The sequence below is a fragment of the Bombina bombina genome, chromosome 3 (genome assembly GCF_027579735.1).
Source record: "Bombina bombina isolate aBomBom1 chromosome 3, aBomBom1.pri, whole genome shotgun sequence".
NCBI classification, from domain to species: domain Eukaryota; kingdom Metazoa; phylum Chordata; class Amphibia; order Anura; family Bombinatoridae; genus Bombina; species Bombina bombina.
In genome coordinates, this window is record NC_069501.1 from 697,796,998 (window position 1) to 697,823,776 (window position 26,779).

The 26,779-nt window shown below is 42.5% G+C and overlaps 1 protein-coding gene across 2 annotated transcripts in view; it reads right to left on the bottom strand.

Annotated features, from left to right (window-relative positions):
* Positions 1-26,779, bottom strand: part of GTF2I (general transcription factor IIi) — a 456,346-nt gene that overhangs the window by 211,086 nt on the left and 218,481 nt on the right. For both annotated transcript variants that reach the window (XM_053707479.1, XM_053707477.1), the window contains one exon: positions 4,013-4,084. In XM_053707479.1, the coding sequence (XP_053563454.1) occupies positions 4,013-4,084 (72 nt within the window). The remainder of the gene's footprint in view (positions 1-4,012; positions 4,085-26,779) is intronic.

Below are 26,779 nucleotides of genomic sequence, written 5' to 3' on the forward strand. Positions count from 1 at the left end.
AAGCGCTCTGCGCGCCACGATTGCAAACCCTGAATTTTTCGCCGCTAATCTAGCTAATTGCAAAGCGGCATCTAAAATAAAAGAGTTAGCCAACTTAAGTGCGTGAACTCTGTCCATAACCTCCTCATATGGAGTCTCCCTACTGAGCGACTTTTCTAGTTCCTCGAATCAGAACCACGCTGCTGTAGTGATAGGAACAATGCACGAAATGGGTTGTAGAAGGTAACCTTGCTGTACAAAAATCTTTTTAAGCAAACCCTCCAATTTTTTATCCATAGGATCTTTGAAAGCACAACTATCCTCGATAGGAATAGTAGTGCGCTTGTTTAGAGTAGAAACTGCCCCCTCGACCTTAGGGACTGTCTGCCATAAGTCCTTTCTGGGGTCGACCATAGGAAATCATTTCTTAAATATAGGGGGGGGGAACAAAAGGTATGCCAGGCTTTTCCCACTCCTTATTCACTATGTCCGCCACCCGCTTGGGTATAGGAAAAGCGTCGGGGTGCACCGGAACCTCTAGGAACTTGTCCATCTTGCATAATTTCTCTGGAATGACCAAGTTGTCACAATCATCCAGAGTAGATAACACCTCCTTAAGCAGTGCGCGGAGATGTTCTAATTTAAATTTAAATGTCACAACATCAGGTTCAGCTTGTTGAGAAATTTTTCCTGAATCTGAAATTTCCCCATCTGACAAAACCTCCCTCATGGCCACTTCAGATTGGTGTGAGGGTATGACAGAACAATTATCATCAGCGCCCTCCTGCTCTTCAGTGTTTAAAACAGAGCAATCGCGCTTTCTCTGATATGTAGGCATTTTGGATAAAATATTTGCTATGGAGTTATCCATTACAGCCGTCAATTGTTGCATGGTAATAAGCATTGGCGCGCTAGATGTACTAGGGGCCTCCTGCGTGGGCAAAACTGGTGTAGACACAGTAGGAGATGATGTAGTATCATGTTTACTCCCCTCATCTGAGGAATCATCTTGGGCAATTTCATTATCTGTGGCAGTACTGTCCTTACTTTGTTTGGACGCTATGGCACAATTATCACACAAATTTAAATGGGGAGACACATTGGCTTTCATACATATAGAACATAGCTTATCCGAAGGCACAGACATGTTAAACAGGCTTAAACTTGTCAATAAAGCACAAAAAACTTTTAAAACAAAACCGTTACTGTCTCTTTAAATTTTAAACAGAAAACACTTTATTACTGAATATGCGAAAAAGTATGAAGGAATTGTTCAAAAATTACCAAAATTTCACCACAGTGTCTTAAAGCATTAAGAGTATTGCACACCAATTTTCAGAGCTTTAACCCTTAAAATAACGGAAACGGAGCCGTTTACAAATTTAACCCCTATACAGTCCCAGCTATAGCCTTTGCTGTGACCTAACCAAGCCCAGAGGGGAATACGATACCAAATGACGCCTTCTAGAAACTTTTCCAGCTACTTTCAGATCCTCACACATGCATCTGCATGTCTTGCTCTCAAAAAACAACTGCGCAGTAATGGCGCGAAAATGAGGCTCAGCCTACAACTGGGAAGGCCCTCCCTGACTGGAAAAGGTGTCTAACATAGTGCCTGCCGTTAAAAAACGTTCCCCAAGTTTATAAATGAGAATTATCAGCATAAACATGTATAAAATGCCCAAATAAAGCAATCGATTTAGCCCATAAAAGTGTCTACCAGTTTTATAGCCCATATTAAGCCCTTTATTCTGTTTGCTTGACTAAGAAAATGGCTTACCGGTCCCCATGAGGGGAAATGACAGCCTTCCAGCATTACATGGTCTTGTTAGAAATATGGCTAGTCATACCTTAAGCAGAAAAGTCTGCTAACTGTTTCCCCCAACTGAAGTTACTTCATCTCAACAGTCCTATGTGGAAACAGCAATCGATTTTAGTTACTGTCTGCTAAAATCATCTTCCTCTCACAAACAGAAATCTTCATCCTTTTCTGTTTCAGAGTAAATAGTACATACCAGCACTATTTTAAAATAACAAACACTTGATAGAAGAATAAAAAACTACATTTAAACACCAAAAAACTCTTAACCATCTCCGTGGAGATGTTGCCTGTGCAACGGCAAAGAGAATGACTGGGGTGGGCGGAGCCTAGGAGGGACTATATGGCCAGCTTTGCTGGGACTCTTTGCCATTTCCTGTTGGGGAAGAGATATTCCCACAAGTAAGGATGACGCCGTGGACCGGACACACCAATGTTGGAGAAATAGCAATAGCTCTACAAAATCTGGTAGAGTGGTGCACTAACAGCACCCACAAACAGTGGGTACAAATAGACAGACATATATTAGGAATCTGCAATGCTGGCATAGCAGCATGGCTCCCAACCAAGGATAGGCCGCCACATATCCAGCATTACCAGGTTTTGGAGGAGTTCTTTCAAACATGGGATAGACTAATAAATACCACAACACACATATCAGGTGCCACTTCACCCATGATGCCCATTAGCCATAGCTCTGCCTTACACTGGATACACAAAGACGAACAAAAACTCAGGGGCACCCACATTAAGAATAGAATTATCTCCATGTTCCAACATGACGATGGAGAGATTAAGACACTAGACACGATAACGGAATCACACCCGGACATTAAACTGAACTGGTACTCATACAGACAAACCTGCCACTTTATCTTAACACACCCCAAGAGACAGCACCTGACCAGAAAGTTGACACCATTTGAAACCCTCTGCTTATCTAATGATACACCAAAGCATCTAATTTCAATACTATACAAACAGCTATTGATAGGAAATTCGTAGGCATTACCCGGTTACACTAAAGCATGGGAAAAGGAGTTGGGGCTAGAAATCCCAAATAAAGATTGGCAAAGTGCTTTCCTCGCAACCAAAAAATCCTCTATCTCAGTCAGGATATTGGAAACCAATTACAAATTCCTTACACGCTGGTATCTCACCCCGAGTAGGCTATGCAAAATATATAAGACAGCCAGCAATAAATGTTGGAGGGGCTGTGGGGGGGAGGGTAACATGACTCACATTTGGTGGAGTTGTGATAGACTGGACACTTTCTGGTTGGAGATTCTAAAACATATGTCAGATTTGGTAGGAGAACGAATACCCAATGATCCTTTAATACTCTTATATATGTCTCTCCCCAAGCTCACTAACAAAATAGCCAAGCTTCTGCTAATACTAATGATAATAGCGCTAAATCAATTATACCAAAACACTGGAAATCAGACACCCCACCTGCATTAGAGGAATGGAAAGGACAGGTGGAAAACCTGCTCCATTTGGAAAGATACCATCACCTACAATCAGGCACCATAGAAACACACAAGCTAATGTCACTCTTATGGAAGCAACACTTCTCAGTAGACTAAAATAGGATATCACAGCACAAAAAGAGACTCAGGTACCTTTCACATGGCTCACACACATGTTTAGCAGGCGGGGCAGATAGAGACACAGAGGCAGATGTTGGCAAATGGGTACGGTAGGTGTGTCAGAGAAACAGGTAACCTGTAGATAAGTGATTTTGTGTTCCTAGAACAAGTATGTACTGTGTCTCAAAAAACCTCCTCTTCTCTACCCTGTTGTTAGAAAGAGATTTATACAAGTTAATAGACCAATTTCATTCAACTAATTGCTCTCTCCAAAGACTGTGTCAGAGATATGGAACAGACACTTTGCTGGATAATGTGTGTCACCAAGGCGGCAAGACTGAGAGACTTTTTCATGATATAAGTGTTAAATTGGTTATGAATGTATACTGTTACAAAATACTATTTAATGCCTTGTATGACTTTTTTGTTTCAATAAAGTATTTTTAAAAAAAAAAAAAAAAAAAAATTTAAACATACACTTGTAATAACAGATAATGTATTATTCTTTGCACAACGTCATGCAAAAGATATTGCACCCTGAATAATAGATTGAGCTCCACTTGTTATCTAGCCCTCTATCTTCTTTAGTTAGTAAAGAAAACATTTATCAATCAAATCTCACCAAATTTTGAATTAAAGATTTCCTCCACCTGCTTTCTTAACTTGGTAATACGCACATTCCAGTCTTCTTTTACTAAAGTAAAAAAAAAAAAAATTACATTCAACCTATTTATAAAATCTTATACAATATTTTATTTAAAATAATTTAAAAACTATAATGCATTAGATCTGCTAGACAAAGGGTCAAATATAAATCTAACAATACAATATCAGAAAGAGAGCAGTTCTGTTTTGATACAAAAGCATAGCAATTTAGGAATAAAACAGGATTTTCAGAATCAGCATTAAATCAATATTTTCCTTATGTTCTTAATGAAAGCACTTGAGGCAGGAGATGATATAAGACTAATGGGTTATTAGCTAATCATCTCTTGCAGGAAAACCAGAAATGGACTGGAAGGTAATGCCACATATGATATTTTTGTGGACCATAATGAAAAAAATTAATTTAGCAAGTAAGCATATTTTTTGTTTTCCACCAGTCCTTGTCCTAGAAGCCAGACTGTTTTATGAAAGAAATATTAGTTCAACAAGGTGAGAAAAATAAAAAAGCAGAGAACAAAAACAAGCACACACATTCAAGGGATTGAAATTGCTGTGAGCGACCACTTGGTAAGGAATTGTAATGTTTGTGACTACAAATTGAGAGTCACCTGTGTTAGATCCATAGAGGGGTAAATTAAAGTTGTGGTTTGAGGCCCTAAGGTCTACAGAAGGTTCACCAATAGTTATATATGGTCTGAGAAGACATGAAGATGAGGGGACCACATGTCTGGTTGGAGACAGTGGCACCCTGATAGGTTGCCCTCTCCTAAAATGTGCACCATGATTAAAGCAGCAAGGTAAGATTTGGGAAAAAAATGTGTGGAATACATAAATTATGCTTACCTGATAATTTAATTTTCATCGTTACAAGGAGAGTCCACGGCTTTATTCATTGCTTGTGGGAAATACAGAACCTGGCCACCAGGAGGAGGCAAAGACACCCCAGCCAAAAGGCTTAAATACCTCCCCCACTTCCCTCATCCCCCAGCAGTGGCGGTTCTAGACAAATTTTACTGGGGGGGGCCAAGGTGGAGCCAGTGTTTAATCAGAGGGGCACATTAAAAAATGGAAACAAATGCCTGCAGCAGCAGAACAAATATAGTTTGTGTGCAGAAATTAAATGCATTTAAAAATTGATTGAAAAAAAGTAAAAAAGTATATATGCAGTAAAATAAAAATGTCCTTGGTAATGGTATTTAACCCCATGAAAGGGGTCAACATCTAAGTGATTCTGCCACTGCTATAGCGGCAAAGTGTGTAATGCTACAGAGTTCTCTGGTGGGATGCTAAGATATAAACAGCATGAAAGTCCAGCAAGCTAATCCAATGCCTCTTAGGTCCCAGGCTGCAGCACCACAAACTTTCACAAAGTACCTTCAATTTAGGCGCACACTCATTTCCCCGCCAGACTCCGTCCACTTACACTTAGCGTGGCTTGTCACGCTTGTGCTGTTTTAAGGCCAACCCTGACAGTCCTTAACACCCTACCCTTGGTAGTTCACCAACCTGTGATGCCACCCCTAGAAACGGCCCTGATGGAAGCATTGCGGCACCCACCCAGCACACAACAGAAATTTGCTTCACAGCTGGAATTTATTTCTGCAAGTGGCGGCATACACCCGGCTTGCTTACCGGTTTGTGCAATCTTAGAAACTAGTGGATTGCACGAACCGGTAAGCAAGTCGAGTGTATGCTGCCACTTCCAGAAATAAATTCCAGCTGTCAAGCTTATTTTTGTGGTGAGCCAGGTGGGTGCCTCTATATTATGCCTGTGCCTGTGTCTATAAAGCCTCTATATTATGCCTGTGCAGTGCTCAGTCCACTCCTGCATGCTAAGATATTGACTCACTGTGTGTTGACTGTTCACTACCCGCATTCCGGTCCTCTCTTCACAGCCACTCTTCATGCGCCAGCAGTAGGATGAACGCCTCCTCCAGCCTCCACAAGAAGAGTGACATAAAAAGTTATGTCACATGAGGTCACTGAGCAAACCTGATTGGCCCCCGAGGCTGCTATTGAGAGCAGCCTCTATTGGGAGCGTATTGGGCCATGAACAGAACAGTGACAGCACATCAACTCAGGGGGGCCACAGGGGGGGGCAGGGACATTTTTACAGGGGCACTGGCCCCTGTAGGCCCCCGTGTAGAACCGCCACTGTCCCCCAGTCATTCTGCTGAGTGAACAAGGAACAGTAGGAGAAATATTTGGGTATAAATGGAGGAAAAACAAAAGAAATTTAGGTCCGCCCAACTGAGAAATTATCAGGCAAGCATAATTTATGTTTTCCATCTAATACGAGGAGAGTCCACGGCTTCATTCATTATTTGTGGGAAACAAATACCCAAGCTCTAGAGGACACTGAATGAAAAACCTGCAAAACCTTTCTCCCAAAAGAACCTCAGCTGAAGCAAAATGGCAAATTTGTAAAACTTTGAAAAAGTATGTAAGGAGGACCAGGTAGCTGCCTTACAAATCTGCTCCATAGAAGCCTTATTTTCAAAGGCCTAAGAAGAAGCCACAGCTCTAGTTGAGTGAGCGGTAATCCTCTGAGGAGGCTTATGTCCCGCTGTCTCATAAGCCAAGCAGATCATGCTCCTCAGCCAAACGATAGGGAAGTGGAAGAAGCCTTCTGCCCCTTGTGCTTCCCCGAATAGACAACAAACAAAGAAGATAGAATTTCAAAGCTCAAACCACATCCAAGTTATGAAGTAACCGTTCTTTCAAAGAAACATAATTTATGCTTACCTGATAAATTCCTTTCTTCTGTTGTGTGATCAGTCCACGGGTCATCATTACTTCTGGGATATAACTCCTCCCCAACAGGAAATGCAAGAGGATTCACCCAGCAGAGCTGCATATAGCTCCTCCCCTCTACGTCACTCCCAGTCATTCGACCAAGAATCAACGAGAAAGGAGAAACCAAGGGTGAAGTGGTGACTGGAGTATAATTTAAAAGATATTTACCTGCCTTAAAAAACAGGGCGGGCCGTGGACTGATCACACAACAGAAGAAAGGAATTTATCAGGTAAGCATAAATTATGTTTTCTTCTGTTATGTGTGATCAGTCCACGGGTCATCATTACTTCTGGGATACCAATACCAAAGCAAAAGTACACGGATGACGGGAGGGATAGGCAGGCTCATTATACAGAAGGAACCACTGCCTGAAGAACCTTTCTCCCAAAAATAGCCTCCGAAGAAGCAAAAGTGTCAAATTTGTAAAATTGGAAAAAGTATGAAGCGAAGACCAAGTTGCAGCCTTGCAAATCTGTTCAACAGAGGCCTCATTCTTAAAGGCCCAAGTGGAAGCCACAGCTCTAGTAGAATGAGCTGTAATTCTTTCAGGAGGCTGCTGTCCAGCAGTCTCATAGGCTAAACGAATTATGCTACGAAGCCAGAAGGAGAGAGAGGTAGCCGAAGCCTTATGACCTCTCCTCTGACCAGAGTACACGACAAACAGGGAAGACGTTTGTCGAAAATCCTTAGTGCCTGCAAGTAGAACTTGAGGGCACGAACTACATCCAGATTGTGTAGAAGACGTTCCTTCTTTGAAGAAGGATTCGGGCACAGGGAAGGCACCACGATCTCTTGATTGATGTTCCTGTTAGTGACTACCTTAGGTAAGAACCCAGGTTTTGTACGCAGAACTACCTTATCTGAATGAAAAATCAAATAAGGAGAATCACAATGTAAAGCTGATAACTCAGAGACTCTCCGAGCCGAAGAAATAGCCATTAAAAATAACACTTTCCAAGATAACAACTTTATATCAATGGAATGAAGGGGTTCAAACGGAACTCCTTGTAGAACGTTAAGAACAAGGTTTAAACTCCATGGCGGAGCAACAGTTTTAAACACAGGCTTGATCCTAGCTAAAGCCTGACAAAAGGCCTGGACATCTGGATTTTCTGACAGACGCCTGTGTAACAAGATGGACAGAGCTGAGATCTGTCCCTTTAATGAACTAGCCGATAAACCCTTTTCTAAACCTTCTTGTAGAAAGGACAATATCCTAGGAATCCTAACCTTACTCCAGGAGTAACCTTTGGATTCGCACCAGTATAGGTATTTACGCCATATCTTATGGTAAATCCTTCTGGTAACAGGCTTCCTAGCCTGTATCAGGGTATCAATAACCGACTCAGAAAAACCACGTTTTGATAAAATCAAGCGTTCAATTTCCAAGCAGTCAGCTTCAGAGAAGTTAGATTTTGATGTTCGAATGGACCCTGTATCAGAAGGTCCTGTCTTAGAGGTAGAGACCAAGGCGGACAGGATGACATGTCCACTAGATCTGCATACCAAGTCCTGCGTGGCCATGCAGGCGCTATTAGAATCACTGATGCTCTCTCCTGTTTGATTTTGGCAATCAATCGAGGAAGCAGCGGGAAGGTGGAAACACATAAGCCATCCCGAAGTTCCAAGGTGCTGTCAAAGCATCTATCAGAACCGCTCCCGGATCCCTGGATCTGGACCCGTAGCGAGGAAGTTTGGCGTTCTGGCGAGACGCCATGAGATCTATCTCTGGTTTGCCCCAACTTCGAAGTATTTGGGCAAAGACCTCCGGATGAAGTTCCCACTCCCCCGGATGAAAAGTCTGGCGACTCAAGAAATCCGCCCCCAGTTCTCCACTCCCGGGATGTGGATTGCTGACAGGTGGCAAGAGTGAGACTCTGCCCAGCGAATTATCTTTGATACTTCCATCATTGCTAGGGAGCTTCTTGTCCCTCCTTGATGGTTGATGTAAGCTACAGTCGTGATGTTGTCCGACTGAAACCTGATGAACCCCCGAGTTTTTAACTGGGGCCAAGCCAGAAGGGCATTGAGAACTGCTCTCAATTCCAGAATGTTTATTGGCAGGAGACTTTCCTCCTGATTCCATTGTCCCTGAGCCTTCAGAGAATTCCAGACAGCGCCCCAACCTAGTAGGCTGGCGTCTGTTGTTACAATTGTCCAGTCCGGCCTGCTGAATGGCATCCCCCTGGACAGATGTGGCCGAGAAAGCCACCATAGAAGAGAGTTTCTGGTCTCTTGATCCAGATTCAGAGTAGGGGACAAGTCTGAGTAATCCCCATTCCACTGACTCAGCATGCACAATTGCAGCGGTCTGAGATGTAGACGTGCAAAGGGTACTATGTCCATTGCTGCTACCATTAAGCCGATCACCTCCATGCATTGAGCTACTGACGGGAGTTGAATGGAATGAAGGGCACGGCATGCATTTTGAAGCTTTGTTAATCTGTCTTCTGTCAGATAAATCTTCATTTCTACAGAATCTATAAGAGTCCCCAAGAATGGAACTCTTGTGAGAGGAAAGAGAGAACTCTTCTTTTCGTTCACTTTCCATCCATGCGACCTTAGAAATGCCAGAACTAACTCTGTATGAGACTTGGCAGTTTGAAAGCTTGAAGCTTGTATCAGAATGTCGTCTAGGTACGGAGCTACCGAAATTCCTCGCGGTCTTAGTACCGCCAGAAGGGCACCCAGAACCTTTGTGAAGATTCTTGGAGCCGTAGCCAATCCGAATGGAAGAGCTACAAACTGGTAATGCCTGTACTGACCCTCTTGGATCATGGGTAAGATTGTCCGAATAGTTTCCATTTTGAACGATGGAACTCTTAGGAATTTGTTTAGGATCTTTAAATCCAAGATTGGCCTGAAAGTTCCCTCTTTTTTGGGAACCACAAACAGGTTTGAGTAAAACCCTTGTCCTTGTTCCGACCGCGGAACCGGATGGATCATTCCCATTAATAACAGATCTTGTACACAGCGTAGAAACGCTTCTTTCTTTATCTGGTTTGTTGACAACCTTGACAGATGAAATCTCCCTCTTGGGGGAGAGAATTTGAAGTCTAGAAGGTATCCCTGAGATATGATCTCTAGCGCCCAGGGATCCTGAACATCTCTTGCCCAGCCTGGGCGAAGAGAGAGAGTCTGCCCCCCCACTAGATCCGGTCCCGGATCGGGGGCCCTCGATTCATGCTGTCTTTGGGGGCAGCAGCAGGTTTCCTGGCCTGCTTGCCCTTGTTCCAGGACTGGTTAGGTTTCCAGCCTTGTCTGTAACGAGCAACAGCTCCTTCCTGTTTTGGTGCAGTGGAAGTTGGTGCTGCTCCTGCTTTGAAATTCCGAAAGGGACGAAAATTAGACTGTCTAGCCTTAGCTTTGGCTTTGTCTTGAGGCAGGGCGTGGCCCTTACCTCCTGTAATGTCAGCGATAATTTCTTTCAAACCGGGCCCAAATAAAGTTTGCCCCTTGAAAGGTATATTAAGTAATTTGGACTTAGAAGTTACATCAGCTGACCAGGATTTTAGCCACAGCGCCCTACGTGCCTGAATGGCGAATCCTGAGTTCTTAGCCGTAAGTTTGGTTAAATGTACTACGGCCTCCGAAATGAATGAATTAGCTAGTTTAAGGACTCTAAGCCTGTCCGTAATGTCGTCCAGCGTAGCTGAACTAAGGTTCTCTTCCAGAGACTCAATCCAAAATGCTGCCGCAGCCGTAATCGGCGCGATGCATGCAAGGGGTTGCAATATAAAACCTTGTTGAACAAACATTTTCTTAAGGTAACCCTCTAATTTTTTATCCATTGGATCTGAAAAAGCACAGCTATCCTCCACCGGGATAGTGGTACGCTTAGCTAAAGTAGAAACTGCTCCCTCCACCTTAGGTACCGTTTGCCATAAGTCCCGTGTGGTGGCGTCTATTGGAAACATCTTTCTAAATATTGGAGGGGGTGAGAACGGCACACCGGGTCTATCCCACTCCTTAGTAACAATTTCAGTTAGTCTCTTAGGTATAGGAAAAACGTCAGTACTCGCCGGTACCGCAAAGTATTTATCCAACCTACACAATTTCTCTGGTATTGCAACAGTGTTACAATCATTAAGAGCCGCTAAAACCTCCCCTAGTAATACACGGAGGTTCTCCAATTTAAATTTAAAATTTGAAATATCTGAATCCAATCTGTTTGGATCAGAACCGTCACCCACAGAATGAAGCTCTCCGTCCTCATGCTCTGCAAGCTGTGACGCAGTATCAGACATGGCCCTAGTATTATCAGCGCACTCTGTTCTCACCCCAGAGTGATCACGCTTGCCTCTAGTTCTGGTAATTTAGCCAAAACTTCAGTCATAACAGTAGCCATATCTTGTAATGTTATCTGTAATGGCCGCCCAGATGTACTAGGCGCCACAATATCACGCACCTCCCGGGCGGGAGATGCAGGTACTGACACGTGAGGCGAGTTAGTCGGCATAACTCTCCCCTCGCTGTTTGGTGAAATTTGTTCAATTTGTACAGATTGGCTTTTATTTAAAGTAGCATCAATACAGTTAGTACATAAATTTCTATTGGGCTCCACCTTGGCATTGGAACAAATGACACAGGTATCTTCCTCTGAATCAGACATGTTTAACACACTAGCAATAAACTTGCAACTTGGTTACAATCTTATTAACAAAAACGTACTGTGCCTCAAAGAAGCACTAAACGATTAAATGACAGTTGAAATAATGAACTGAAAAACAGTTATAGCATCAATCCTTGAAAACAACACAACTTTTAGCAAAGGTTTGTTCCCATTAGTAAAGTAACAATAATTAAATTTGAAACATAAAAATTATAGAGCAACGTTTTTAATCACAGTCAATATATAAGTCTCACAGCTCTGCTGAGAGAATCTACCTCCCTCCAAAGAAGTTTGAAGACCCCTGAGTTCTGTTAGAGATGAACCGGATCATGCAGGAAATACGAGAGTAACTGACTGGAAATTTTTGATGCGTAGCAAAGAGCGCCAAAAACGGCCCCTCCCCCTCACACATAGCAGTGAGAGAGAAACGAAACTGTCACAATTAAAACAAGCAACTGCCAAGTGGAAAAATAATGCCCAAACATTTATTCACTCAGTACCTCAGAAAATGCAAACGATTCTACATTCCAGCAAAAACGTTTAACATAATAAATACCTATTAAAAGGTTTAATGTACTTTTAACAGAGTAATTCCAGTGAAATACCATCCCCAGAATACTGAAGTGTAGAGTATACATACATGTCATTATAACGGTATGGGAGGATTTTCTCATCAATTCCATTCAGAAAATAAAAACTGCTACATACCTCAATGCAGATTCATCTGCCCGCTGTCCCCTGATCTGAAGCTTTTACCTCCCTCAGATGGCCGAGAAACAGCAATATGATCCTAACTACTCCGGTTAAAATCATAGTAAAAAACTCTGGTAGATTCTTCTTCAAACTCTGCCAGAGAGGTAATAACACGCTCCGGTGCTATTGTAAAATAACAAACTTTTGATTGAAGTTATAAAAACTAAGTATAATCACCATAGTCCTCTCACACATCCTATCTAGTCGTTGGGTGCAAGAGAATGACTGGGAGTGACGTAGAGGGGAGGAGCTATATGCAGCTCTGCTGGGTGAATCCTCTTGCATTTCCTGTTGGGGAGGAGTTATATCCCAGAAGTAATGATGACCCGTGGACTGATCACACATAACAGAAGAAAGAGGGTTTAGAACACAAGGAAGGAACTACAATTTCTACAATTTCCTGTTTAATGTTGCGATCAGACACAACCTTAGGGAGAAATCCCAGTCCAGTGCGAAGGACAGCCTTATCTGCAAGGAACACCAGGTAAGGAGGCTCACACTGCAAGGCCGCTAATTCAGACACTCTGCTCGCTGAAGCAATGGCCAGTAGAAAAAGAACCTTCCAAGAGGGAGTCTTAAAATCAAGAGAATGCAAAGGTTCGAACGGAGCCCCTTGCAAAACCTTTAGAACCAGATTCAAACTCCAAGGAGGAGCAGAATGTCTAAACACAGGACTGATCCTGGACAGAGCCTGAACAAAAGACTGTATATCAGGGAGCTCAGCGAGCTTCTTGTTTAACAACACAGATAGAGCTGAAATCTGTCCCTTTAAGGAACTAGCGGCAAGTCCCTTCTCCAAACCATCCTGGAGGAAGGAAAAAATACTGAATACCTTGACCTTATGCCAGGAATATCCACGAGTTTCACACCAGAGTAAGTAGGTCCTCCACACCTTATGATAGATGCGACGGGTGACGTGGCTTTCTGGCTTAAATGAGAGTATCAATCACCCTCTGAAAAATCCTCTTCTGGCTAACACTAAGCGTTCAATCTCCATGAAGCCTCAGAGAATCTAGATTCTGATGCACAAAGGGACCCTGTACCAGCAGATCCCTGCGATAGGGCAACCTCCATGGAGCGGACATTGATATCCCCACTAGATCTGCAAACCACGTCCTCCGCGGCCACGACGGAGCAATCAGAATAGTGGATGCTTGCTCCTGCTTGATGCATGCCACTACACAAGGTAGAAGTGGTAACAGTGGAAATATGTAAACTAGGTTGAATCCCCAAGGCACTGCTAAGGCATCTATCAGTTCCGTCTAGGGATCCCTGGACCGCAACCCGTAACTGGGTAGCTTGAAGCTGAGTTTGGACGCCATGAGATCAAGGAGCTTGAGAAAGGAGGTAATGCGTTGCTCTAATTACCCAACACCACTATGTCCAAGAGGAGCACCTGTAACTGCAGGTCTAGGAAGGGGATCTGTGATTATCCAAAAAGAGTGTTACTGCTAATGTTTGCAGGACGCTTATAGGAAAAGAGAACCAAATATCTTCCTCAAAGTCTTGATAAAATACCTACAATACAACTAATGGACGAAAATATTCTCCAGCCCAGTGCTACAGAATTGCCAAGGTTGCAAGGACTGTGAGGAGCTGACAGCAAAAGTGTCTGGTAAATTTATCACCACTAAGGAATCTTTTCAGTAACTTCATTAACTTCATCAAATGAACCTTTAGAGGATTTTGACAAAAACAAACTTTTAGAGGATGAACTCTTTATTATATGTACTCATATGAATTTGTTTAGGAAAATTTGTGTGTATTTTCATGTTTAACCTATATTTTGATTGATCAACTTTAACCAATTATATTTGTTTTTAAATAAACTGAGTTTGTATGCATATAGTAATATGTTGGATTATTAAATTGCGGAATTTTAAAACTGTACAGTGTATCCTCACTTATAATACTTAATTATAATTAAATTATTTTAATTGAGGTACTACATTTAGAGACAGACATTAGACAGATACTGGCTAGCAGGTTTTGAAAGTAGATATCCCATATTTTTAACCAGCGCTTTCTTTTGTTGTGTCAATAGCTTCTCGTACCTTCCTGATGGTTGATGTAAGCCACCGAGGTAATATTGTCCGACTGGAATCTGATGAACTTGGACAAACCCAGGAGGGGCCAAGCCCCCTGAGCGTTGAAGACCGCCCAAAGTTCCAGGATGTTGATCAGTAGAAGAAACTCCTTCCGATTACACCTGCCCTGTGCCTTCCTGGCACCCCAAACCGCTCCCAACCTGAGAGACTTGCGTTCGTAGTCACAATCCCCCAAGATGGTCTGAGGAAGGATGTCCCCTAGGACAGCTGATCTGGACGGAGCCACCAAGAGAGAATCCCTCGACCCGTTGTCCAGAGAGATCAGTTGGGATAGGTCTGAATGATCGCCGTTCCACTGCCTCATAACTCGTATATAACCTCGATCATCTCTGATAGAGAGTCACACCAATAGGTAGCGGCTCCAGCCACCACAGCGACCGCGGCTGCAGGTTGAAACACGAACCCCGTGTGCAGAAACATCTTTCTTATCAGGGTCTCTAACTTCTTATCCATGGGTTCCTTAAACGACAAACTATCCTCAAGTGGGATAGTGGTGCGCTTAGCAAGCGTGGAGATAGCTCCATCCACCTTAGGGACAGATCCCCACAATTCTAGCTGAGAGTCTAGAACCAGGAACATTTTTTTAAACAAAGAAGAAGGGGAGAAAGATGATCCAAGTCTCTCCTATTCATTCCTAATAATATTCGCCATCTTTATGGGAACTGGGAATGTTTGGGGCACTACCCTGTCCTTATAAACTTTATCAAGCTTAGGAATAGAAGGTTCCTCCGGTAACTTTGGTTCTGGAACTTCTAGAGTAGCCAACACCTCTTTAATAAAAAGCGTAAGTTCTCCATCCTAAACCTAAAGTCTGGTTTCTCCGCAGCTGGAGGTTTAGAGGCCGCAGATTCCGACCCAGAGAGAGAGTCTTCCGAAGTATAGGAATCCTCTGCATCAGCAGATAATCTAGTCTCAGATACATCCAACGGAGTAGATGACGCCTGGGAAGGATAGCAATGTTTAACCTTTCACTTGTGCTTAGCCGGGCGAGTTAAAGCACGAAAGACCGCAGATACAGCCGTTTGCAGCTGCTCAACAAAATCAGGCGGCAACATGGCCCCTCCCGCAGGAGGATTAGAAGTGCACTGGGGAGCTGCATGTGTAATTGGAGATGAATGTAGGGAACGCACCTGCGGGACAGAGACCCCTCAGAGGTGGACGATCAGTGGTACTAAACATCTTATTTCTTTTAGATATCACTATTTTATCGAGGCATGTGGAACATAGTTGAGCAGGCGGATATACCAAAGCCTCCTCACAATAAACACAGGCAGGGGAGAAACTACAGGGGGTGCAGCTTTAAATATATATATATATATATATATATATATTTTTTTATAAAAAACGTTGATCTGCCACTGCCTGTACTGATATCATGTGATTGTGACATAATGCTTTACTAGTGTCTCTGACTGCAGGGGTTAGAGTTTCTCTTTTACCCATTGGTGTTTATGTGTGTGTGTGTGTGTATGTATGTATGTATGTGACTGTATGTGTATTTAGGCATGTATGTGTGTGTGTGTATGTTTGTGAAACCAGCAAATTACAGACCTTGTTACTACAGCATGGGGGGACGGGGGGGGGGGGGGGGGTAAACAATGTCACTATACAGTACCACTATATACAGTACAGGTGGGCTGGACAATGTCACAGACTACAGTAGTCACTTTATAAAGTACTGGGGCGGGTAGGGTCAGGCCAGCCATCTCACCGGCAGATTACAGACTGTGTCACTAACTCACTATATACAGTACTGGTGGGTTAAACAGTGTCACTATATACAGTAATAGGGGGGTCAGACCATCTCACAGACTGTAGGCACAGGGTACCTCCTTTTGCAGACATGTAATCTGATAAACATTTTTTTATGTTAAATGTGTTAAATGTAAAAAAAAAGGATATGAATCAAATTCACTTTTTTTTTGGGGGGGGGGGGTGGTATGGGGGCCCTTCTTAGATTCTTGCACCTGGGCCCTGTGGTTTCTAGTTACGCCTCTGAACACAGGCATTAGATTTAGATAAAGAGGGAGTACCCTCTAACATATCAGAGTCCTCAATAGCTTGTGCCTTTAATATAGACTAATAACTCCTATGACCTAGGTCCACAGAGAAACCGCTTTCATCTCCTGCAACCGACGGTCAGGAAAGAAAGAGAATAAGGCCACACCCGGTCACATGGAGTGCCATGCAGGACCGCCCCTGCAGCCGAGAACAAGCGCGCCAAACTAAACAGGCTGCGCAGTAATCAAAATGAAGGAAGAACCTGACTGTTCACACATTGCCAGAACCACATCTCATACATGTCGCAGCAAAAAACACAATAAAGTAATGTGACCCTCTCTCTTCCGGAGATATTAACCCTTGATTCTATACAGATAAAAGGAGCCACACTGTGACCCTGTCTTCTTGCGTTATCATTACATATATAAAAAAATGAAACGATATTACCAGAATCAATGCCGTGGAACAGGAACACGACCTCTCAAGTTTGACAGTGTGTAGCATTGCTCCTGACATGGACTTGAGTGAAGAAAGCAGGCAGTGAAATTCGTCAACACTGATTGCTTAAGGAGCTGTTAATACGAGTCTGGATGGTTTCGCAGAAAGACTCTCCCTGCATCTCCAGACCCTAACATTCGTCAATACTCTCACTGAGATGCTGACAAGACTACTTAAAACTCCAGTCCCATTCCGAAGAGTACTATCCCTCCATGAGAGACTACTCCGAAATCTTCCGACACTTCTCTGCCATCCTCCTGTGACAAAAGGCAAAGAATGGCTGGGGGAAGAGGGGAGTGGGGGAGGTATTTAAGCCTTTGGCTGGGGTGTCTTTGCCTCCTCCTGGTGGCCAGGTTCTGTATTTCCCACAAGTAATGAATGAAGCCGTGGACTCTCCTCATATTAGATGGAAAGACATGGGCATCAACATCTCCATGGGGGTTTGTGGAAGCAAAAGCAGTAGTACTGTTCAAATGCATCAGGAATCAGGATAGCTTGACTGGCCAGTAGATTTTACATTTGCCTGATTTACAATGTGTTGGAAGTGCAGACAAGCTTCCTTTGAAGCAAAACAGCCTTGAACAATATGCTCATCACAGAGCAATCCACTGCAGATTGGGATTTTCAGATTCCCAGGTCTTCAGAGATAAAAACACAGCCTTTAATTTTAAACCAGTGATTGAAATAGAGGACTCCCGAGTAAGCCAAGCTCCCTAAATCCAGATTCCAGAAAGAATCTTCTTACTGGCATCAGTTGATATTTACACTAATTTGGATGAAAAAAAAACCCCACAACATTCTGAAGAGCATTTGATTTCCACCACTTGCCAACCGACAAAACGGTCAATATCAATAACAGAGGTTATGCTTCCAATGTTCTTAATCTTTGCAAAAGTTTTTAAACAGACACACAAAGCTAATTTAACTGCACTATAATGTAGTTTCAAAACACGGTCACATTATTAAATAGTAAGAAAAGAAGTTCAAAAGTACATGGAGGCAAATATTTATAAACGCAACACTTAACACCAGAGGTGGCTCTAGAGTTAGTCAGACCTTAAGCAGAGCAAAAATATGATGCCCCTTATGAAAACCCAGTAAATTGATTTATAGGTATTCCTATTTTTAAGGCAAGTATTGACAAACCCAGGAGCGTAAGAATCACAGTTTCTAGAATTTTACATCTGGCTCATAACATTTTTAATTATTCTTCAATATAGCCCCTAACCAGCATGGGACTGAGTCAGTATAGTCTTGAATATGAAATACATTTCTCAGTTGCTGTTTTAAGATGAAATAAAATGTTACTACAATCAATGTTCCCTCTAAATTTTTTGAGCACTGGGCGCAAAAGAATTTACCTGTGCAAATTTTGGGCAAGTGACCAAAATGTATGTGGCACCTGAAAACATAGGTCAGGTTCAATTAAGGACTAAAAGATGGCAAGATTGTAATGCTGCATACATACATTATATATATGTATGTGTATATATATATATATATATATATATATATATATATATATATATATATATATATATATATATATATTATATATATATATTTTAGGGCTGGGCGATATGGGCAAAAAAAAAAAATCGCAATTTTTTTGAAAAAAAACAAAATTTATGCTTACCTGATAAATTTCTTTCTCTTGTGGTGTATCCAGTCCACGGGTTCATCCATTAATTGTGGGATATTCTCTTTCCCAACAGGAAGTTGCAAGAGGACACCCACAGCAGAGCTGTCTATATAGCTCCTCCCCTAACTGCCACTCCCAGTCATTCGACCGAAGACAAGCAAGAAAAAAGGAGAAACTATAGGGTGCAGTGGTGACTGTAGTTTAAAAATAAAAAACACCTGCCTTAAAGTGACAGGGCGGGCCGGGGACTGGATACCCCACAAGAGAAAGAAATTTATGAGGTAAGCATAAATTTTGTTTTCTCTTGTAAGGTGTATCCAGTCCACGGGTTCATCCATTACTTGTGGGATACCAATACCAAAGCTTTAGGACACGGATAAAGGGAGGGACAAGGCAGGAACTTAAACGGAAGGCACCACTGCCGGCAAGACCTTTCTCCCAAAAATAGCCTCCGAGGAAGCAAAAACAGAATTTATGTTTACCTGATAAATTACTTTCTCCAACGGTGTGTCCGGTCCACGGCGTCATCCTTACTTGTGGGATATTCTCTTCCCCAACAGGAAATGGCAAAGAGCCCAGCAAAGCTGGTCACATGATCCCTCCTAGGCTCCGCCTACCCCAGTCATTCGACCGACGTTAAGGAGGAATATTTGCATAGGAGAAACCATATGTTACCGTGGTGACTGTAGTTAAAGAAAATAAATTATCAGACCTGATTAAAAAAACCAGGGCGGGCCGTGGACCGGACACACCGTTGGAGAAAGTAATTTATCAGGTAAACATAAATTCTGTTTTCTCCAACATAGGTGTGTCCGGTCCACGGCGTCATCCTTACTTGTGGGAACCAATACCAAAGCTTTAGGACACGGATGAAGGGAGGGAGCAAATCAGGTCACCTAAATGGAAGGCACCACGGCTTGCAAAACCTTTCTCCCAAAAATAGCCTCAGAAGAAGCAAAAGTATCAAATTTGTAAAATTTAGAAAAAGTGTGCAGTGAAGACCAAGTCGCTGCCTTACATATCTGATCAACAGAAGCCTCGTTCTTGAAGGCCCATGTGGAAGCCACAGCCCTAGTGGAGTGAGCTGTGATTCTTTCAGGAGGCTGCCGTCCGGCAGTCTCATAAGCCAATCGGATAATGCTTTTAATCCAGAAGGAGAGAGAGGTAGAAGTTGCTTTTTGACCTCTCCGTTTACCAGAATAAACAACAAACAAAGACAAAGTTTGTCTGAAATCCTTAGTAGCTGCTAAGTAAAATTTGAGAGCACGAACAACATCCAAGTTGTGCAACAAACGTTCCTTCTTTGAAACTGGATTAGGACACAAAGAAGGCACAACTATCTCCTGGTTAATGTTTTTGTTAGAAACTACTTTTGGAAGAAAACCAGGTTTAGTACGCAAAACCACCTTATCTGCATGGAACACCAGATAAGGAGAAGAACACTGCAGAGCAGATAATTCTAAAACTCTTCTAGCAGAAGAAATTGCAACCAAAAACAAAACTTTCCAAGATAATAACTTAATATCAACGGAATGTAAGGGTTCAAACGGAACCCCCTGAAGAACTGAAAGAACTAGGTTGAGACTCCAAGGAGGAGTCAAAATTTTGTAAACAGGCTTGATTCTAACCAGAGCCTGAACAAAGGCTAGAACATCTGGCACAGCTGCCAGCTTTTTGTGAAGTAACACAGACAAGGCAGAAATCTGTCCCATCAAGGAACTTGCAGATAATCCTTTTTCCAATCCTTCTCGAAGGAAGGATAGACTCTTATGAATCTTAACCTTGTCCCAAGGGAATCCTGCAGATTCACACCAACAGATATACCAAATTATGTGGTAATTTTTCTGGTTACAGGCTTTCAGGCCTGAACAAGAGTATTAATAACAGAATCTGAGAACCCTCGCTTTGATAAGATCAAGCGTTCAATCTCCAAGCAGTCAGCTGGAGTGGGTCGAACGGACCTAGAACAAGAAGGTCTCGTCTCAAAGGTAGCTTCCATGGTGGAGCCGATGACATATTCACCAGATCTGCATACCAAGTCCTGCGTGGCCACGCAGGAGCTATCAAAATCACCGACGCCCTCTCCTGATTGATCCTGGCTACCAGCCTGGGGATGAGAGGAAACGGCGGGAACACATAAGCTAGTTTGAAGGTCCAAGGTGCTACTAGTGCATCCACTAGAGCCGCCTTGGGATCCCTGGATCTGTACCCGTAGTAAGGAACTCTGAAGTTCTGACGAGAGGCCATCAGATCCATGTCTGGAATGCCCCACGGTTGAGTGACTTGGGCAAAGATTTCCGGATGGAGTTCCCACTCCCCCGGATGCAATGTCTGACGACTCAGAAAATCCGCTTCCCAATTTTCCACTCCTGGGATGTGGATAGCAGACAGGTGGCAGGAGTGAGACTCCGCCCATAGAATGATTTTGGTCACTTCTTCCATCGCTAGGGAACTCCTTGTTCCCCCCTGATGGTTGAAGTATGAACTTGGCCCTCGCTAGCTGAGGCCAAGCTTTGAGAGCATTGAATATCGCTCTCAGTTCCAGAATATTTATCGGTAGAAGAGATTCTACCCGAGACCAAAGACCCTGAGCTTTCAGGGATCCCCAGACCGCGCCCCAGCCCATCAGACTGGCGTCGGTCGTGACAATGACCCACTCTGGTCTGCGGAAGGTCATCCCTTGTGACAGGTTGTCCAGGGACAGCCACCAACGGAATGAGTCTCTGGTCCTCTGATTTACTTGTATCTTCGGAGACAAGTCTGAATAGTCCCCATTCCACTGACTGAGCATGAACAGTTGTAATGGTCTTAGATGAATGCGCACAAAAGGAACTATGTCCATTGCCGCTACCATCAAACCTATCACTTCCATGCACTGCGCTATGGAAGGAAGAGGAACGGAATGAAGTATCCGACAAGAGTCTAGAAGTTTTGTTTTTCTGGCTTCTGTCAGAAAAATCCTCATTTCTAAGGAGTCTATTATAGTTCCCAAGAAGGGAACCCTCGTTGACGGAGATAGAGAACTCTTTTCCACGTTCACTTTCCATCCGTGAGATCTGAGAAAGGCCAGGACAATGTCCGTGTGAGCCTTTACTTGAGGAAGGGACGACGCTCGAATCAGAATGTCGTCCAAGTAAGGTACTACAGCAATGCCCCTTGGTCTTAGCACCGCCAGAAGGGACCCTAGTACCTATGAGAAAATCCTAGGAGCAGTGGCTACTCCGAAAGAAAACGCCACGAACTGGAAATGCTTGTCCAGGAATGCAAACCTTAGGAACCGATGATGTTCCTTGTGGATAGGAATATGTAGATACGCATCCTTGAAATCCACCTTGGTCATGAATTGACCTTCCCGGATGGAAGGAAGAAGTGTTCGAATGGTTTCCATCTTGAACGATGGAACCTTGAGAAACTTGTTCAAGATCTTGAGATCTAAGATTGGTCTGAACGTTCCCTCTTTTTTGGGAACTATGAACAGATTGGAGTAGAACCCCATCCCTTGTTCTCCTAATGGAACAGGATGAATCACTCCCATTTTTAGCAGGTCTTCTACCCAATGTAAGAATGCCTGTCTTCTTATGTGGTCTGAAGACAACTGAGACCTGTGGAACCTCCCCCTTGGAGGAAGCCCCTTGAACTCCAGAGAATAACCTTGGGAGACTATTTCTAGCGCCCAAGGATCCAGAACATCTCTTGCCCAAGCCTGAGCGAAGAGAGAGAGTCTGCCCCCCACCAGATCCGGTCCCGGATCGGGGGCCCGCATTTCATGCTGTCTTGGTAGCAGTGGCAGGTTTCCTGGCCTGCTTTCCTTTGTTCCAGCCTTGCATAGGTCTCCAGGCTGGATTGGCTTGAGAAGTATTACCTTCCTGCTTAGAGGACGTAGCCCTTAGGGCTGATCCGTTTCTGCGAAAGGGACGAAACTTAGGTTTATTTTTGGTCTTGAAAAGACCTATCCTGAGGAAGGGCGTGGCCCTTGCCCCCAGTGATATCAGAGATAATCTCTTTCAAGTCAGGGCCAAAGAGTGTTTTCCCCTTGAAAGGAATGTCAAGCAATTTGTTCTTGGAAGACGCATCCGCTGACCAAGATTTTAACCAAAGCGCTCTGCGCGCCACAATAGCAAACCCAGAATTTTTCGCCGCTAACCTAGCCAATTGCAAGGTGGCGTCTAGGGTGAAAGAATTAGCCAATTTAAGAGCACGAATTCTGTCCATAATCTCCTCATAAGAAGAAGAATTACTAATAATCGCCTTTCCTAGCTCATCAAACTAGAAACACGCGGCTGCAGTGACAGGGACAATGCATGCAATTGGTTGTAGAAGGGAACCTTGCTGAACAAACATCTTTAGCAGACCTTCTAATTTTTTATCCATAGGATCTTGGAAAGCACAACTATCTTCTATGGGTATAGTGGCGCGCTTGTGTAGAGTAGAAACCGCCCCCTCGACCTTGGGGACTGTCTGCCCTCAGTCCTTTCTGGGGTCGACTATAGGAAAACAATTTTATAAATATGGGGGGAGGTACTAAAGGTATACCGGGCCTGTCCCATTCTTTACTAACAATGTACGCCACCCGCTTGGATATAGGAAAAGCTTCGGGGGGCCCCGGGGCCTCTAAGAACTTTTCCATTTTACATAGTGGTTCTGGAATGACCAGATAATCACAATCATCCAAATTGGATAACACCTCCTTAAGCAGAGCGCGGAGATGTTCCAACTTAAATTTAAAAGTAATCACATCAGGTTCAGCTTGTTGAGAAATGTTTCCTGAATCTGAAATTTCTCCCTCAGACAAAACCTCCCTGGCCCCCTCAGACTGGTGTAGGGGCCCTTCAGAAACCATATCATCAGCGTTCTCATGCTCTACAGAATTTTCTAAAACAGAGCAGTCGCGCTTTCGCTGATAAGTGGGCATATTGGCTAAAATGTTTTTGATAGAATTATCCATTACAGCCGTTAAATGTTGCATAGTAAGGAGTATTGGCGCACTAGATGTACTAGGGGCCTCCTGTATGGGCAAGACTGGTGTAGACGAAGGAGGGGATGATGCAGTACCATGCTTACTCCCCTCACTTGAGGAATCATCTTGGGCATCATTTTTACTAAATTTTTTTATGACATAAAATACATATAGTTAAATGAGAAGGAACCTTGGTTTCCCCACAGTCAGAACACAATCTATCTGGTAGTTCAGACATGTTAAACAGGCATAAACTTGATAACAAAGCACAAAAAACGTTTTAAAATAAAACCGTTACTGTCACTTTAAATTTTAAACTAAACACACTTTATTACTGCAATTGCGAAAAAGTATGAAGGAATTGTTCAAAATTCACCAAAATTTCACCACAGTGTCTTAAAGCCTTAAAAGTATTGCACACCAAATTTGGAAGCTTTAACCCTTAAAATAACGGAACCGGAGCCGTTTTTATATTTAACCCCTTTACAGTCCCTGGAATCTGCTTTGCTGAGACCCAACCAAGCCCAAAGGGGAATACGATACCAAATGATGCCTTCAGAAAGACTTTTCTATGTATCAGAGCTCCACACACATGCAGCTGCATGCCATGCTGTCCTCAAAAACAAGTGCGCCATACCGGCGCGAAAATGAGGCTCTGACTATGATTAGGGAAAGCCCCTAAAGAATAAGGTGTCTAAAACAGTGCCTGCCGATATAATCATATCAAAATACCCAGAATAAATGATTCCTCAAGGCTAAATATGTGTTAATAATGAATCGATTTAGCCCAGAAAAAGTCTACAGTCTTAATAAGCCCTTGTGAAGCCCTTATTTACTATCTTAATAAACATGGCTTACCGGATCCCATAGGGAAAATGACAGCTTCCAGCATTACATCGTCTTGTTAGAATGTGTCATACCTCAAGCAGTAAGAGACTGCACACTGTTCCCCCAACTGAAGTTAATTGCTCTCAACAGTCCTGTGTGGAACAGCCATGGATTTTAGTTACGGTGCTAAAATCATTTTCCTCATACAAACAGAAATCTTCATCTCTTTTCTGTTTCTGAGTAAATAGTACATACCAGCACTATTTTAAAATAACAAACTCTTGATTGAATAATAAAAACTACAGTTAAACACTAAAAAACTCTAAGCCATCTCCGTGGAGATGTTGCCTGTACAACGGCAAAGAGAATGACTGGGGTAGGCGGAGCCTAGGAGGGATCATGTGACCAGCTTTGCTGGGCTCTTTGCCATTTCCTGTTGGGGAAGAGAATATCCCACAAGTAAGGATGACGCCGTGGACCGGACACACCTATGTTGGAGAAAGTATCAAATTTGTAGAATTTAGAAAAAGTATGAGGCGAAGACCAAGTCGCCGCCTTACAAATCTGTTCAACAGAGGCCTCATTTTTAAAAGCCCATGTGGAAGCTACCGCTCTAGTGGAATGAGCTGTAATTCTTTCAGGAGGCTGCTGGCCAGCAGTCTCATAAGCTAAACGATTATGCTTCTCAGCCAAAAAGAAAGAGAAGATGCCGAAGCCTTTTGGCCTCTCCTCTGTCCAGAGTAGACAACAAACAATGCAGATGTTTGACGAAAATCCTTAGTAGCTTGTAAATAAAACTTTAAAGCACGAACCACGTCAAGATTGTGTAAAAGACGTTCCTTCTTTGAAGAAGGATTAGGACACAGTGACGGAACTACAATTTCCTGATTGATATTCTTATTAGATACCACCTTAGGAAGAAATCCAGGTTTGGTACGCAACACTACCTTATCTGTATGGAATATCAGATAAGGGGAATCACACTGTAAGGCAGATAACTCTGAAACTCTTCGAGCCGAAGAGATAGCTACCAAAAACAGAACTTTCCAAGATAAAAGCTTGATATCTATGGAATGCAGAGGTTCAAACGGAACCCCTTGAAGAACTTTAAGAACTAAATTTAAACTCCATGGCGGAGCAACAGGTTTAAACACAGGCTTGATTCTAACTAAAGCCTGACAAAACACCTGAACGTCTGGAACATCTGCCAGACGCTTGTGCAGAAGAATAGACAGAGCAGAAATCTGTCCCTTTAAGGAACTAGCTGACAAACCCTTCTCCAATCCTTCTTGGAAGTTAAAGGAACAGTGTATATAAAGATGATGTGTGTAGCGCTAGACAGAAAACCCAAATAAGCCTATCTTGTAATACTGTCTCCTTCCTAGACAGTTAATTCAAACATAAAATGATAAAAAAAGGTTAGATGGCGCTAATAGCTTTGGGTCAAATATGGTTCTAAAATGATCACCAAATGTCCCTTTAAATATCTGTATTCAATAGGGTTTAAAACTTTTGAGGTAGCCTTAAGGTATGTCGTTCCAAAAATATAATATATGATAGCAATGTTTAATCAGTGCACCTTCCACTTATTTACTATGACCAATGAGATAGACTAGACTTGATTTTTATATTAAATAGACATATACTTTATTCTCCACCAATAGGATCAAACAGTTAATTGTCAGACGATTAAAATCTACTAAAAACAAAAATCATTCATACATACATGCAATCTCAAATCCCTATTAAACCAATTGTGTTGTGACTATGAGTTGAAATAGCAGCGAATCAGAAACCTTCTCCTGTGGTATATAGAAACAAAATATATTAAGTGTTTGTAAGTTATCTAATTGTAATGGCAGCGAATCAAAACCTTCTCCTGCGATATATAAAAACAAGAGATATACAGGAAGCAGGTAAGAGCCAGCTTACAAATAGCTGACCTGCTGAATAATCATTGCCTTTTAAAGAAACATTATCAAGTAGAACTCAAACATAAAAACCTGTATGAGGTGGAATTTCAAATTTTAACCCAGCTATTAACTGAACAAATTTTTAACCCAGCTATTGATTGAGTTTGGATCTGCAATTGTTTTTTGGAAAGGTGCCTATGAGAAAGACTGTTTAACATATTGAAGATTTCTACAGAGAGAACTTTAACATTTACATTGTTTACATAAACATTGAGAAGGAATATTTGGGCATAATAGGAACCGGTTCCTAAAGTGGCTTAAATCATATTAATATCGTCTGGTTACATCCCTCTTTTATTTTTATTTTTGCACACTATTTTTGTCACTAATATATGTATTTTGCACAAGATTGTATATCTCTTGTTTTTATATATCACAGGAGAAGGTTTTGATTCGCTGCCATTACAATTAGATAACTTACAAACACTTAATATATTTTGTTTCTATATACCACAGGAGAAGGTTTCTGATTCACTGCTATTTCAACTCATAGTCACAACACAACTGGTTTAATAGGGATTTGAGATTGCATGTATGTATGAATGATTTTTGTT